This window comes from Podarcis cretensis (genome assembly GCF_951804945.1).
Source record: "Podarcis cretensis genome assembly, chromosome: 14".
In the NCBI taxonomy this organism is placed as follows: Eukaryota; Metazoa; Chordata; class Lepidosauria; order Squamata; family Lacertidae; genus Podarcis; species Podarcis cretensis.
This window is the reverse complement of record NC_137183.1, coordinates 38,094,356-38,110,902: the sequence shown is the minus strand read 5'-3', so window position 1 is coordinate 38,110,902 and position 16,547 is coordinate 38,094,356. Positions and strand designations below refer to the sequence as shown.

Here is a 16,547-nt window from a genome sequence, read left to right as displayed (position 1 = left end):
TTATTTCCCTTTTGCATAAATATAGAAGACACAGACACATGCAAAATGGTACAGATGGTACAAATGTATTCTGTGGTGGGATGAATGTATGGTGTGCTTTGATCCTGATCAATGTAGCATCTGGAATGACTGGACTGAATGTCTCCCCCCTTCCCCTTGACCTTTTGAGTGCAGTCTTTTAGACAGCATCCCAGATCAGAAGTTCTCAGACTTAAGGATTTCCCTACATTGCCCTGTTCTGCCTGGTTCACCAGCTGCAGCCTTTCTTGGACTGAGAGCATTTAGCCTCGGAGATTCATGCTCTAGTAATTTCTCAGGTACTGTAATGCACTCTTCATGGGACTTCCCTGGATGATATTCTAGAAGTTGGAGATACTGCAGAATGCAATTTCCAAGTTACTGCACTGTGCAGCAAATGGAGATCATAGCACTGCCTGTCATTGTACCACTACTCCAACTGTTTCTGAGCTACTAGGTCCAATTCAAGGTGTTAGTACAAAGCCCCAAATAGCTTGAGACCCAAGAGTGCTTTCACCAGTACCTTCCAACCCCAAATCTGCATCCTAGGGAAGAGCCTCTTCAGTAGGAGAAGCTAAATACATATTTTTGGGAAACAGTGTTCCCTTATATAGTGCTTTAATGCTCAGTCCTTCTTCCCAGGGAACTCTGGGAACTGTAGCTCTCTGATGGAAAATAGGGGGTCTCCTAACAACTTATCCCCACCCCTCTTAACAAACGGCAGGTCCCAGAGTTCTTTGTAGGAAGCCATGACCATCAAAGGGATATCATAGTGATTTAAATGTATAGTGCGAATGTGACCAAAGAGTTCTTCTCTGCTTCGCTTTCTGGAAGAGAAGCAGTCCTTGTCATGGAGGACTGGTGTAATGTTTTAAGTTCCAGAGATTAAATATCGTACGTAACTTGTAACAAGCTCATTCTGCTGGCGCTGATCCTAATGTAGCCAAAATGACACCACCCAGACAGAAGGAAGATGTTCAGCAAAATGCCAGAGGTTTAGTAAAGGGTAAAGGGACCCCTGACCATTAGGTCCAGTCACAGACGACTCTGGGGTTGCAGTGCTCATCTCACTTTATTGGCCGAGGGAGCCGGCGTACAGCTTGCGGGTCATGTGGCCATCATGACTAAGCCGCTTCTGGCGAACAGAGCAGCACACGGAAACGCCGTTTACCTTCCTGCTGGAGCAGTACCTATTTATCTACTTGCACTTTGACGTGCTTTCAAACTGCTAGGCTGGCAGGAGCAGGGACCAAGCAACGGGAGCTCACCCCATCATGGGTATTCGAACCGCCGACCTTCTGATCGGCAAGTCCTAGGCTCTGTGGTTTAACCCACAGCACCACCCATGTCCCATACCCCACCTGCGTCCCATGCCAGAGGTTTAAAGGTAAAGGTACCCCTGCCCGTACGGGCCAGTCTTGACAGACTCTGGGGTTGTGCGCCCATCTCACTCAAGAGGCCGGGGGCCAGCGCTGTCCGGAGACACTTCCGGGTCACGTGGCCAGCGTGACAAAGCTGCATCTGGCGAGCCAGCGCAGCACACGGAAACGCCGTTTACCTTCCCACCAGTAAGTGGTCCCTATTTATCTACTTGCACCCGGGGGTGCTTTCGAACTGCTAGGTTGGCAGGCGCTGGGACCGAGCAGCGGGAGCGCACCCCGCCGCGGGGATTCGAACTGCCGACCTTTCGATCGGCAAGCCCTAGGCGCTGAGGCTTTTACCCACAGCGCCACCCGCGTCCCTAGGTTTACAGAAGCACAAAAATCCTTCAGGGGGAAAAAACCCTGAAGGGGTGGGTGTCTCTCTCTCACACACTCCCAGCAAAGAACAGACCAACCCAATGAAGTCACAGCATGTTTGGTATAGGGTTACCAGACGCCCCCGGTTTCCGGGGACAGTCCCCGGATTTGCAGATCTGTCCCTGGGAAACGTGACAGCAGCAGCCTCAGCAGCCCAGAGCCAGCCTGGTAGCGCAGTTGGCTCTGGCTGGCTTCAGGAGCTGCTCGCTGCCATGGTGCCCACCGTTTTTCCTCGCCAGAAGTCCCCATATGATGTGTGTGATCTAAACTGCAGCATTTTGTTGCAGGTTCTGTTTCTCATCTTCTCTCTCAGTCCTTGTCTGAATTAGGAAACATCTATCTCCAAAAGGGAATTTACTGATATCTGATTCTGGCCAGCTCCTGAATACAGGGCGAGTTCAGACTTGCCTTGTCTTACTTCCTATTAAAGCAGGCTATTTTGTTGCATCAGTTTTGCTGCCGGGATTCCTATGCATCTACACCCAAGTCTATTGTTCAGGGCTTTCATGCTGGAGTTAGCAGGGGCTATTCTCTCATACGACCTCTGACAGTGGAGGTAGAACATAGTCATCCTAGCTAGTAGCCATTCGTAGCCTTACTCTCCACAAATTTGTCCAATCCTCCTTTAAAGCCATCTGAATTGCTGGCCATCGCCTCCTCCTGAAGGTGTGAGTTCCATAGGTTTATTGTGCACTATATGTGAAGAGAGCTACTTCCTTTTATCTCTCCTGAATCTTCCAGTAGCCAAGGTGATGACAGTTTGAGCTAAATGACTTCTAGAATATTTTCCAGCTCTTTTGGCTAAGATCAAGTGTAGTATCTAGAGTATTTTCCAGCTCTAATCCTAGGCTCTTCTTGAGACATGCAACTCTTTGTTTTGTAATTTTGCCCATTTCTTCCAACACAGGAGACAGCAGAACACTTCTTGGAGTAGGTCTCTCTATAAGATGACTGTCTGGTTGTGAATTTGCTTTGCATGATTAACTGAAAGCTCAAACCATTTTCTTCTTCAGAGTCCTGGAAGCTTGTGGCTCCTCCCTTCCGAAGTGAAAGATGGTTCTGCTACGGCAGTTTGGGCTTCTTCTCTGGAAGAATTACATCTTGCAGGTAAGATTACAGAGAGTCGTACAACATGGGCAAGAGGGTGGAAATGGAGAACAGAGATGTAGAGGTCACACCTCTGCATCCTTGCTGCCAATGTACCTCGCTTTAAGGCCCCATCTGCACTATACAGTACATATATTTAAAGCTGTGACATACCACTTTAAGTAGTCGTTGCTTCCTGGGAAGTGTAGTTTGTTAAGGCTGCTGAGAGTTGTTAGGAGACCCTATTCCCCTCATAGTGCTACAGTTTCCAGAGTTCATTGGGAAGAGGGATTGACTGTTAAACCACTTAGGGAATTGTTCGCCATCTTGATCTAGCGTTAAAATGAAATAATAAAATTTCAACAAAGCGTTATTTCAAGAGCAAAGCAAAGCAAATAACCAATGCGAACAGTTGGGAAGGAAGGAGTGTGGTGGAGTCTCCTTCTTTGGAGGTCTTTAAGCAGAGGCTTGACAACCATATGTCAGGAGTGCTCTGATGGTGTTTCCTGCTTGGCAGGGGGTTGGACTCGATGGCCCTTGTGGTCTCTTCCAACTCTATGATTCTAGGTGTTTCTTCCTGTGTAGCTCGTACAAGACTTGGGCAATGCAAACATATCTAACTAAGGTGTGTTTGTTTTGCTTTGTATTAAATGTTGATATGTCTCTGTGGGCTGGATTGAAAGATGCTTACTTGAGATTTTGGCCATGGACTAATCCTATGATCCCTTGCCAAGGTTAATCTTCTTTAGTCTCTCTCTTATTGCACCTGTCAGGTGTAAATGGATCTTCCATTGCGAATCAAAGAGCCCACTAGGTCATAAGGTGGTGGCCCACAATTGCGCATCACTGTGTTAGTTGCACAACTCATCTGCCTCATCTGCACTGTATCAGAGGTCAGTTTGCATAGAAGGCTGGTTTTATACCAAGTCCATCTTGACCATCCGTCCCCCTTGACCAGGGGACTGGCAAAGCTTCTGAAGGGTTGTGTGCAACCTTTCCAAGCTCTGCTGCTTGAAATCCTTTTCAGTGGAGGTGCTCAGGATGGGACATGGAGCCTTCTGCCTCAAAGCATGTGCTCCACTCCAGAGCTGTGACTTCCTCCCAACGATGATTGTACACTGAATATGAAACAAAGGTAGCATAAACCAAGGCTTCCCAAACCACAGGGTTTATTCAAGTGGCATCCATAAAAATGCAATTAAAATCATACAGCATCTAGCACAATGCATTACAGTTGCTACAACAGGCAGAAAAATTATTCCTTGTTCCATCAACACCCTCAGGAATTTTCAAGTGGTGGAAAAAGTTTGGGAGCCACTGGTTTAAACAACAATCTCCACAATCTCCACAAAATTAGTGGAGAATAGCTTAAATTACCCAATGCATGAAGCATTTTCCTGTGTTGCTAGTATAAATACACATGCTTGGGAGAGGGAGAGAAATGTCAACCATAAAGTGTCAAAACCAGGAAGGGCAAAAGTACAAAGGGATATCTCCAAAGGGATAATAAAATATTAACTCATACAAATATTCCCTTCACAAATAATAAAGATATGTAAAAATCAATGTATTCTCCACCTGTGAATTCCATCTTTGAGAATAAAGGTTCTATAAAGTCATAGATGAGCCAGACATTTTATATATACTAGTGTTACCGAGTGAGTATGTGCCTCAGTTTTTGTATAAGAAATTACGTCATGCCATATGGGGTGGGGGGAGGTTCATTTGAGTTCTGCCATTTAGATACTTTTAGTTTATGAGCACTCTTGTCAAGGAGGGCAATTTGCCAAACCCTAGAGTACCAACAATCCAGATTATTAAGACTGAAGTTCGACAGTAACAATTATATAATAAGCAATGACCATTCACAGAAGGCACCTCAGGCAAGGGTTTAATACTTCAAACAAGTCATTCACCTATTGCAAACAAGTTACTGGCAAACAAGTTTCTTGAGCTTACTGGATTTTCCATGGAAAGGGTAAATTCTGATTCATGGGAGGGGTGCTACAGGGTGGCATTTTGATGCTATCAGTGCCATGTGGATGCTGCAAGGGGAGGAGGGAGAATGCTTCATGCACCCATCCCACAATACACAGACATCCTGACATTTGTTAGGTAACTGGCTCAAGTAGTGTGTCCGTGTGATTTATCCTGATTCAAGCCACAGGTGAGATAATTGCATTATGACTGCAGAGGAAAAGGTTCCGCTTGATCCCAGCACATTATGTGAATGTATGGGATTCCTGGCCCACTCTGATAGGTACAAGAAATCCTACATACACTGCACATTGACCCAGCAAAGAGGAGGAATAGGCAAATGGTTTAAATGCTTTATGAATTTCCTTGGCAATTCATTGCTTAACCATTATCGTTTTTGTTTTGGAGATTGCAGAACTGCCTGTACTTTACTTAATGAATAAATCCACCCATACCACCCACCTTTTTCATCCAAACCAACCCCACCCCCAGAGCCCCATTTCTTGTAACTTGACCTGCTTGCAAAGTCTTGTGTAGAGTGTAGTAATATATGTAGAGTGTAGTAATACATATGTAAGGCAATTACAAAAGCTGTGGTCACTCCTGATCGCATGTCTACAGCATTTATGACTGGATTGGCAGCTCTTCTCCATGGGTGAAGATCTAGATGCCTTGGCAAGTTCTATCTGCAGTTGCTGTAAAGGCATATGAGCAGAGACTGGCTCTCTGTACTTTGTTTGCTAGCTCAAAGGAGGCACGAAATGGCTACATGCAGAGGAGCAAGTCATACCCATATCTCAGTTTATTAAGCTGAAAAGGTTATTGGTCCCAAAGATGCTACAGTGCTCTTTGGACTTGATCTAGAGGTGATCCCTTGGACATGGTCTCAATCTCACTTGATTACAGGTATGAAAGAGAAATGGCCAAGATGAAAATTAAGTGCCCTGGAATTGCTTTTTAGAAATAGTTCAATAAGTTGGCAAATAATTTACTGCAGAAACAGAAAGTTGTGTCGTCGTCATCGTTATTAATACTTTTAATTAATGAATTTAGTCACTTTTTTTTTTTACAAAATGTAACTCAAAGGGATTTACAACAAAATAGCACATACAATAAAAGCAACATAGAACTAAAACACACTTAAAGCTAAAAACACATTCAAATTTATAAAAAAAATGAGGGCTAAAACATCACACCCACTGAAGGGCACAATAGATAATTAAAGACGAATGCCAACAACAAAGGCCTGGCATAAAAGAAACATTTTGACCTGGCACCTAAAGATAGGCAACAATGGTGTCAGATGTGCCTCCCTGGGGAGAGCATTCCATAAGCAGGGAGCCAGCACTGAGAAGGCCTGTTCTCATGTCGGTTGCTAGCAGACAGCCCCTCATTGATGGCTCAGCATGTCAATTCTTAAGTTCTAGCAGCAGCAATGAGTAACTTGCTGGGGGTGCAGCATGGATAGCAACACCTGATCTACACTTGCAGCCGTTTCCCACCCAGGGGAAAGGATTCCATGCCAAGCTAAACACATATACCTGGTTTGTTTTGCAGAAGCGACAGATTTTGGTCACGATCATAGAGATCTGCCTGCCATTGTTGTTTGCTGCCATCCTCATTGCCCTCCGTCACAGAGTACAGGCGGTTGACCACCCAAATGCTACCACCTATCACAGCCTTCCGGTGTCTAAGCTTCCTGTCTCCCCTCATTGGCACCCATACAACTTGGAGCTGGCCTATGTCCCCGCTAACAACACGGCTGTGAAGAGCGTCGTGGAGACTGTGGCGAAGGCACTGGAAATCAATACCAAAGGTCAGGAACTAGGCAGGTTGTCTGCATGTGCAAATGTTTGCTCCTCTGTAGCATAACGCCCCCTTGGTGCTCTTTCTTAGTCTTTGGCTTTGGCTCCGCCTACTGTTGGGCTCCTTACCTTCTGCTCAACCAGTCCCAATGGGCACCAGTTGCCACTGGATGGGGGAAAGTCTGGAGTTAGCTGGCTCTGCTTGTCACTGGATCTGGCTCCACCTGCTGCTGGACTCTGCCTTCCTCCCTACAAAAACCCATAGACACCAGTCACCACTTCTTGAATGAAACACCTTGCCGCTCCTGTTCCCCACCCCCCACCTCGCACACTCATTGTGTATTTTGTTTTCCTTGCAGTTCGAGGCTTCCCTTCTGAGAAAGCCTTTGAAGACTACATCAGGTTTGACAACCGCTCTGGCAATGTTCTGGCTGGCATTGTCTTCGAAAACCTCTTGGCTCACAGTCAAGAGCCCCTGCCACTGCAGGTAAGGTGTTACGGAGGCAGGTTTCACCCAGGGTCCCTCAAGTTGATAAAGCAGGGGTGGGGGACTTTTGTGGGCAAGTGTGGCTGGGAGCCATCTTGGAAAATTTAACTTGGCCAGTGAGTGGCAGCTGTTAATGCACAGTTAATTAGCAGGTGCTTCCAGATAGCCTGTTATAGTGAGCATTCATTTTGCTTTGTTGCAGGGAGGTTAGATGATGTTGGCTATTTACAGTGGTACCTTGGTTGTCAAACTTAATTCATTCCAGGAGTCTGTTCGACTCCCGAAATCATTTGAAAACCAAAGCACAGCTCCCGATTGGCTGCAGGAACGTCCTGCACTCAAACAGAAGCTGCAACTGATGTTCGGCTTCTGAAAAACGTTCCAAAAACCGGAGCACTTACTTCCAGGTTGCAGCATTCAGAAACCAATTGATCAGCAACTAAGCCATTCGGGGATCAAGGTTCCACTGTAATGAGTAATCATTCTGATTTATTTGCTGGGAGATTGGCTTTTGCCCATTTTTCTATATTGTTATGTGGGTTAAAAAAAAATTAATTCTTCTTGCAGGTGAGTTACCGACTACGTTTCAAATACAGCCCTAGGAATGCCCCTCGGAGTGAGCAGACAGGCCTGAACCCTAACCTGGACCGTGATTGGCACACCAGCTACCTCTTCCCGCTGTTCCAGTTACCAGGACCCAGAGAACCCAACTTGCACGATGGAGGGACACCAGGTGAGTAATCTCTGGGCTGGGAGTTCATGGGGAAAGTTAACCACATGGGCATCAAGGCACAGGAACAGAGGAAGCTGCCTTAGACCAGGTCAGACTCTTTGAGCACCATAGATTAGCACAGCCTCCCCCTGACTGGCAGTAGCTCAGGAGAGTCTCAGGCAGAGGCTTCTCATATTCCATGCCGCCTAGTACATTTTAAACCAGAGATTACAAGTATGAAACCTGGGACGTCTTGTGTGCAAAGAAAGTTATCTGTGACATGAACGATGGTCCCTCCTCAAAGGCTGATTTTTGGTGTGTGAGTATGTATTCTGTTCTGCAGTTTTTATTGAAGAAGTTGTTATTTTAGGTTCTTGCATCGGAGGCCATTTAGGACCTTGCATGCTAATACTTTTTTTTTTAATTATTCAAAATTATAACAAGACATATTATCCAAAAACATATCATCCTTGTTTATTCCTCCATTTTTCCTCCCTCCCCCCTCCCACACAAAACCCACCCACTATTTTTAAAAATGGAATTTGCATTCAGCTGTCATAGCTGATGTATGATCTTCCTAGAACAAATTGTGCTGTTAACTTAATGAACTGTGTGGCTATAGATGTGGGTGAGGGCTCCCCTCATCAGATGGCAAGCAAGGCTTTTTGGGTAAATACACAATCTATAAATGACTGTTTTTTTCCAAAGCAACTAGAAACTGCTTAAAAGCAGGCCCACTCTGCATTGCACACACACAGCCACGCTGCTCCACGAAGTCTCTGGTGGCAGGCACTGGCACAAAACTAGGGCATCGCTGGCCAGCACAGGCTGTGAGAAGCAGGAGGTCTCGTTTCCAGATGCCTGCTTGTTTATCATTTAAAGGACAAGCTGTGTGCATCGCCTGCCTCTCTCTCAAACCCACTTTCATTGTCTCCTTGGCTCACTTACGCTGGAGGAGTGAGCGGTGGAATGCATTTAATTAGCAGCTTAACAAATGGCTGCAGAGAGTTGGCAGAACTGCTGGCACCTAGGCTTGGCATGTTTTCATGTTAGTCATCTCCTAATTGGAACAGGGTTGGTGAAATTCTTCTGCTGCAAAGACACGATGACATTAGGCGGCTAATATGCACATCTTAGGTCTAGCTGCAAACTGCATGGATATGTCGTTTCAACAATAAAAGGGAATTTATGGGGGTAGGAGGATAGGGGGCTTGGAAAGAAAATACAGAGATGATGGTGATGGTGATATTGATTTATACCCTGCCCTTTCCCCTGGCATGGACTCAAGGCCGCTCAAGATATTACAGATAATATCTCAGCTGTGATTCTAACTTGTAGGAATTTAGGTTTCCAAGAGGTCTGAGGATCCCAGAGAGCGCATTGCAGCTTTTGATCACACTCACACTATACGTTTAAAGCACATTTAACACCCAAGGCTTCCCCAGAAGAACCCTGGATACTGTAGTTTGTTGAGGGTGCTGGGAATTGCAGCTCTGGAATGAGTAAACTACAGTTCCCAGGATTCTTTGGGGGAAGCTATGCACTTTAAAGGGACGCGGGTGGCGCTGTGGGTAAAACCTCAGCGCCTAGGACTTGCCGATCGCATGGTCGGCGGTTCGAATCCCTGCGGTGGGGTGCGCTCCCGTCGTTCGGTCCCAGTGCCTGCCAACCTAGCAGTTCGAAAGCACCTCCGGGTGCAAGTAGATAAATAGGGACCGCTTACCAGTGGGAAGGTAAACGGCGTTCCGTGTGCTGCGCTGGCTCGCCAGATGCAGCTTGTCACGCTGGCCACGTGACCCGGAAGTGTCTGCGGACAGCGCTGGCTCCCGGCCTATAGAGTGAGATGAGCGCACAACCCTAGAGTCTGGCAAGACTGGCCCGTACGGGCAGGGGTACCTTTACCTTTACCTTTATGCACTTTAAATTTGTGTTAAATGTCCTTTAAATGCATTGGTGTGGATGTGACCTTTTAAGTCTCATGTCCACATGTATGTATGCATTTGCAGAAATATTTATATACCACCAATAGTATAAACTGTTGAGGTGATGTAAATGGTGAGACATTACTTTGTTGTTGTAATAAAATACTAGGTTGGCAATTGAGTATGTAATTATAATGGTGAGCAGAGATCATAGAGAGTGCTGGAACTAATAGGCCTTAAACTGTGGGAGCGGCTAGGAGAGGCCTGTAATTCCACACTGAACTTCAGTAACTGGCATAAGAGGTTATGCAGATGTTTGCCATGTGAGATGTATTTGCCTGATTTACAGGCTTTGTTTGGGCTGAAGCCTTGTTGCTTGTTTTAAATAAATTCCCGTATTTTGTTAGAGTCTGGACATCCTACTATAACTTAGCCTTCCTTGTTGATTACTAACAATAATTGCACTATCTTGCCTGTAGGATTGTAGTGTAAATAGACATGTGAAGCAAAGGCAAGAGGAAGGGAATGGAGGAAGATAGCCCCACAGTTAAAATAAGTCAGTTAATGATACAGGGCATGGGAGCCTGGTCATTTCTTGAGAGGCGCTGACCTCCTTGTAACCTGTTTATTCAGCGCTCATCCTGATTTGCTTACACAAAGTTTATGCAGGGATTAGATTATATCTCATTTTTATTGAGCATTCATTTTGATTTGTTTATGGAGCAGTTCTTATTATAAAAACATAATAAAAGCTGGCTAGGTCAGGCCAATGGCCTATCTAGTCTGGCATCCCCTTCTCCCAGATGCCTGTGGGAAACCATCAGGCAGGACCCAAACACTATGATACCATTTTAAACAGCCTTGGCTTCCCCCAGAGAATTCTGGGAACTGTAATTTGTTTAGGATGATGAGTAGGGCCAGCCCAGGATGTTTTGCCGCTTGAGGCAAAAAAGAAAATGGCGCCTCCTCCTTCCCCTCCTTCTCAGCCTGAGGTCACTGCAGGAGACAGGGGAAAATTCGGTGTGCACACTTTTCTCTAGTTAAACTTCCTCAACTACAGCTTTAGCTTCTACTAGATTCGTTGATTGGCATCAGGCTTATCTTGTGCAAACTCTAAAAATCATATGAACTCTATGCTAACATACTTAAGCAAGTGTGGTCAAATGCTCTCATCAACACTCAAAGAGTGAATCAAAGCATAGCAAGATTACTTGGAGGCACATACCTCAGGGAGTTACTTGGCAAATTGTGATGAGAATGAATAGCAAGCAAAATTTACTGTACTGGATGTAGAGTACAAAACTTTCAAAAGAAGGCAGAAAGTATGGAGGGGAACCTAATTATGGGACAGCACCCATAGTCCTAGATGAACTTTCTCCAAGAGATAAGTTTAGGGTAAATTCATTTATCCCTGTCATGGATGCTCTTGAAGGCAATCTAGGCAGCAGAGCAGCAGTGAATAGGAGTGTGACTGGCAATTTTTCATTTTTGTTGAAGCTGCATGGCATTGAGATGTTGGTGCAAGAGTATCCAAAGATGAACTTTTGCACTCCCACCTGTACACCTGTACAAGCTCATGCTGAAAAGCCACCAAGATATATATCAAATAATATTCCAGGAGAAAATTTGGACCGCTTTTCCAAATGTGGAAGCAATTTTCAGATTGTTCTTGTATTTAATGGTTACAAACAGAATGGTTGTCTGATCTAAGCATTCTACTGCATCGAAAATGATAAACTGTAACTTCCTGATTTTAATGATATAATGGAGAAGTTTGCGTCAAAAAGAGCTTGAAGGAAACTGTTCTGACTTTGTATATAGTGAAATGTCATAATATAGGTATGATTCCCCTATGAATGTTCTGTGTGAATGTCTTCATTAATTCCATACTTCTGTAAACTTATTAAAGGTTATAAATGTATAAACAATATTTTAATTAATGCTGAAAATTCAGCAATGTTCTACTTCCATTGAGCAGATAAAGAAGAGGACGAGGTTTTATTTCTCATGATCAGGAGACCTCCTAGCCCTGGGCGTCCAGCTGTTTTAATCCAGGCCTGGAGGGGGGCAGAAAGGAGGCTAGAGAGGAACACGCAGGGGGAGGAAGAAGAGGAGGAGGAGGAGGAGGAGGAGGAGAAATGCAGGAGGCAGCAAGCAGTGCCTTCCCGAGGGCCCAGACTTGCCCCCCCCCACGGCTGTCCCCAGCCTGCAGCAGCAATGAGTAACTTGCTGGGGGTGCAGCATGGATAGCAACACCTGATCTACACTTGCAGCCGTTTCCCACCCAGGGGAAAGGATTCCATGCCAAGCTAAACTGCACCACTGAGCAGTGATGAGAGATGTTAAGAGACCCCTATTCCCCTCACTGAGTTACTACAGTTCCCAGATTTCACAGTGAAGAGGGATTGGCTGTAGAACCACTCTGGGGTCTCTTAAGGACTCTCAGCACCCCTAACAAGTTGTGGTTCCCAGAATGCTTGGTGGGGGGTTGGAGGGAAGAGCCCTGATTGTTTAAAGTGGTATGATAGTGATTTGTGGTGTGAATGTGGCCTCAGTATCAGACAACTCCTGTGATGTCCTTTCTGACCCCCTCCTCTTGCTTCCTTAGGGTATTACCGAGAAGGCTTCCTGGCAGTGCAGCATGCTGTGGACAAGGCAATCCTACAGTCCCACACCAACACTTCTGTGGAAAGTCTGCTGGAAAGGTTCATGGTGGTCATTCGCCGTTTTCCCTACCCACCCTACGTCAATGACCTCTTTGTGCTGGCCATTCAGAACCAGCTTCCCCTGCTGCTCATGCTGAGCTTCACCTATACCTCGCTCAACATAGTCCGTGCTGTGGTGCATGAGAAAGAGAAGAAGCTGAAGGTAATGCAGTGATAAGTGCTTCTGACAGTCCAGGCTAGGCAGCAAGTCTATCTGTGTGGATTTCTGCATCTGCCGGGTATATAACTGAATTTGCAGTTGCACCAAACACCTATTGACTTTGGGACTCTAATCCCAGAATTTATTACTCCTGGAGAATCATAGGGTTGGTTCCAGCTAGGTCCTATTCAGAGTAAACCCACTGGACCTGAGTTAGTCGTGTTAATTTCAGTGTGTGTACTCTGAGTAGAACTGAGCTGGATACCACCCTTGGCTTCCATCCATTTTTTGGAAAGAGATTGAGGTCCCATCTGCACTATACATTTAAAGCAGTCATATTTCGCATAAAAAGGCAGGTAGCTGCTCGCTTCTTGCTTGCATATGTTTTGGAAACAGTAAGTGATCTTACATCGAGCAGGAAAACTGAAGAGCAATCTATATTGACCAATCTTTTGCATGGAACTGAAGGGGTATGGCTGGTTTTGAAAGATTAGAAAAGACAAACTCGGGCAGAAGAATGTGTCCAGTGTTTGCTGATTGCCCTTATCTGTTGAAAAGAACTGTAAACGTTCATAAGTGCTCCTGGCTATGGGATTCAAGGGATGAATAATGTTGGGAAGGAGTCAATGTTAGAAGAACCCAATGCTGATTTTTTGCATCCGCAGGAGTACATGCGAATGATGGGCCTCAGTAACTGGCTGCACTGGAGTGCCTGGTTCCTCATGTTCTTCCTCTTCCTCTTGGTCTCCAACTTCTTTGTCACCATCCTCTTCTGCGTAAAGGTGAGCATCTCCCAGCTGGTGTTGAAACTTAACACGCACATCAGGGTTAGCAGCACACTCAGTGTCTTCCATTTTCAAGGTTTCTTCAGTCTGTCAGTTGCTGCTGAGTTCTGAGTAGATAATGGGACTAACCGCAGGGTATTGATTTTTGCAGGTGAGCAAACAGGGAGCGGTGCTCACAAATAGTGACCCCACTCTGGTGTTTACCTTCTTGACAGTCTTCTCCATCGCATCCATCTCCTTCAGCTTCATGGTCAGCACCTTCTTCTCTAAAGGTAAGCAAAGTGTCCTTGGCTGTTTGTCCGTCAGGGTGAAAGAGTGACTGATTTGCATAACCGCTTCTCTCAGGCTGGCAGAATCTGCTGGCTGCTGCTTAGCCCGTGTTTGAAAAGTTTGTTACCAAATTTGCTGAAAAGCTTGTTGCTTTTCAGGCGTTGCTTTTGGTCAGTGGAAGGCAGAAAGTAGACCCAGATCTGCTGGCAGATCCCTTTGTGCTTCGAAGCAGATAAACAAGGGTGCCTGGAGGAGATTGGGAAATATTCCAAGAATGGCAGCAAGAAAATGGACCTCCCTAATGAAGCCCTCCCCAATAAAGATCACATTCATATTATGTTAATGGCTACTAAGCTCGCAATTTCACATTACTAGAAAGCGGATAATGAAATTTCTGTTGATAAATGGTATGACAGATGCTGGATTATTGCCCTGTTAGAGAAGGTTACCAATAATATAAGAACCACGAAAGGCAAATCAAACCCTATGAACCACAGTGCAGGCTGGGCACCCTTTTTGTGTACATCAACATCTGATTCTGGGAGACATCCACCATCCTGGCAGAAAACAATTTGATTGACCTTGGTTGACTCTCTTGTCCAGTTAGCAAGACAGGGAAAGGCTAATGTCAGTTTATTTGTTGTGCCGGCAAAGGCACGCAAATTGTTATCAGCTGTAATGTGTAATAATCTCACCTGTGTGTTTTTTTTGGTCCCATTTCCTGTTGGTTTTTATTGTTTTCAGCTATTTGATTTGCATTTTATAGCTTGGCTGTGATTTCTTCTTCCTATACTGCGGTGTCTAAGGATAATAAGTAGTTTTGAAAGGGAAAAAGAAGGAAATGACTGCTCTCCCTGCAAATTATACTAGTCATAGCCGTCAATGTTTCTCTTTTTTTAAGGGAAATTCCCTTATTCTGAATAGGATTCTTCGCAAGAAAAGGGAAAAGTTGACAGCTATGACACTAGTGAGATGAAGTAAGCTAAGGCGATGGGAAAGAGAGGGTGGCCAGCCATGGATTTTTGCTTGGAAGGGCTTTGAGTTCAGTTCAGTTCTGGTACTCAAAATTCTGGGGCTCACATGATGGTTCCTTTCTTGGCCCAAGGTTGTGGGGAGGAACGGAAGCACATGCACATCCCTTGTTTGTTTTTAGCCCAACGATAGGATGTCCTCTTGCAGTCCAAAGAGAGTCAGCCACAAGCTTAACCTCACTTATCTGTAGGCAATCCGAAATGAATCCCGTAGGACTTATTTCTGAGCGGATATGGGTAGGACTGTGCTCTTAAGTTGCAGAGGCAGTTAACTCCTGTTTATTCAGCCCCCTGATGCGGCATTCCACAGCTTTATTGCTTCCAAGTTGAAAGTACAAGAGGCCATGTTTTGTTTTGTTTTGCTTTGCATTTGGCCTGGCAATTTCCCCCTCCTAGTTTCCCAGGGTGATCATAAGGCCAGGAAGCTGGTGGCGCTTTGTCTTGTCATATTCTGGATTTGAAATGTTAATTATGAGGTTATGCAGGAGCATCAGTGATGTGTATGATAGCTGATAACAGACGAGCAGCTGAGTGGAAATTCCCCAGGGGTGTGGACTGCCTCTTTGGAAACCTAAAAACACATGCCTTTTTCTTCTACTACTTTGGCCCGCTCAAGATACAGGATTGTCCCAGGCAGGGAAGTAGGTTGGGTTACCCATTGCATGTAACTTAGCCATGGTTCCTATGGCAGCTCGATTTGTATTCGATAGTGCTTGTTGCCACTGGAACTGCAAAATCTTCCCCTGCTCATTTGTTCAAGTTGCTATTTCAAGCATCAAAGCAGCTCAGGACTTTTTTTCTAGTTTTTTTTTTTTTTTTTTTGCAAAACTAACTGTCATGTCCCTTGATGCCTTTTTGCTTCCCCACCATCACATATTGGCGTAGAAGTGAATTAAGAACTGGGAGGTCTCAATAATATCCATGCACGTATAGTATTTGCTGCTGTACTGCTGAATAGTAGGCTCAGCTTTCTTCCCCTAAATAAAGCATAAGAAAGGAGCCCTGTAGGTCAGACCAAAGGCTTAGCTAGTCCAGTACAGTATTCTGTTTCCCACAGTAGCTGATAACACTGAATTTCCCTCCTTTGCAACATTATGCATCCCCACTCCCATCAATTTTTTTTCCATGCAGTGTGCCAAAAAACAGGGTGTGGAATGGTCCCTGAGATGATGGCATTGCTAGATTTGAGCATTGCAAAGTATGCCAGATTTAACTTACATTGTTTTTAAAATTTACTATTGTATTCTAATATTTTGTTGGAAGCCGCCCAGAGTAGCTGGGGAAACCCAGCCAGATGGGCGGGTTATAAATAATAAATTATTTATTGTATTTTTTTGTTAATCATAATAATAATAATAATAATAATAATAATAATAATAATAATAATATATTGTTGTTGTTGTTGTTGTTATTAAGTGGGGTCCCTGAGATGATGGCATTGCTAGATTTGAGCATTGCAAAGTATGCCAGATTTAACTTACATTATTTTTTAAATTTACTATTGTATTTTAATATTTTGTTGGAAGCCGCCCAGAGTAGCTGGGGAAACCCAGCCAGATGGGCGGGTTATAAATAATAAATAATAAATATTATTATTATTATTATTATTATTATTATTATTATTATTATTATTAATATTATTATTAAGTGGGGTGTTTGGGTGGAGAATACCAAGGAAGAGGAGCTGTACATGGCTTCCTTTCAGATGAATTCGTAAGTGCTGCCCTGGGAACCACTGCTAGTCCCTGGTGTGTTTTCAACTAGTCCCAAGACCTCGGTTATCATCGCAC

The 16,547-nt window shown here is 44.7% G+C and overlaps 1 protein-coding gene across 2 annotated transcripts in view; it reads left to right on the top strand.

Annotated features, from left to right (window-relative positions):
• Positions 1 to 16,547, top strand: part of ABCA3 (ATP binding cassette subfamily A member 3) — a 72,741-nt gene that overhangs the window by 18,741 nt on the left and 37,453 nt on the right. For both annotated transcript variants that reach the window (XM_079952296.1, XM_079952297.1), the window contains exons 2-8: positions 2,831 to 2,924; positions 6,438 to 6,696; positions 7,045 to 7,172; positions 7,740 to 7,905; positions 12,415 to 12,674; positions 13,337 to 13,453; positions 13,608 to 13,728. In XM_079952296.1, coding sequence (XP_079808422.1) covers positions 2,871 to 2,924; positions 6,438 to 6,696; positions 7,045 to 7,172; positions 7,740 to 7,905; positions 12,415 to 12,674; positions 13,337 to 13,453; positions 13,608 to 13,728 — 1,105 coding nt within the window. In that variant the 5' untranslated portion in view covers positions 2,831 to 2,870. The remainder of the gene's footprint in view (positions 1 to 2,830; positions 2,925 to 6,437; positions 6,697 to 7,044; positions 7,173 to 7,739; positions 7,906 to 12,414; positions 12,675 to 13,336; positions 13,454 to 13,607; positions 13,729 to 16,547) is intronic.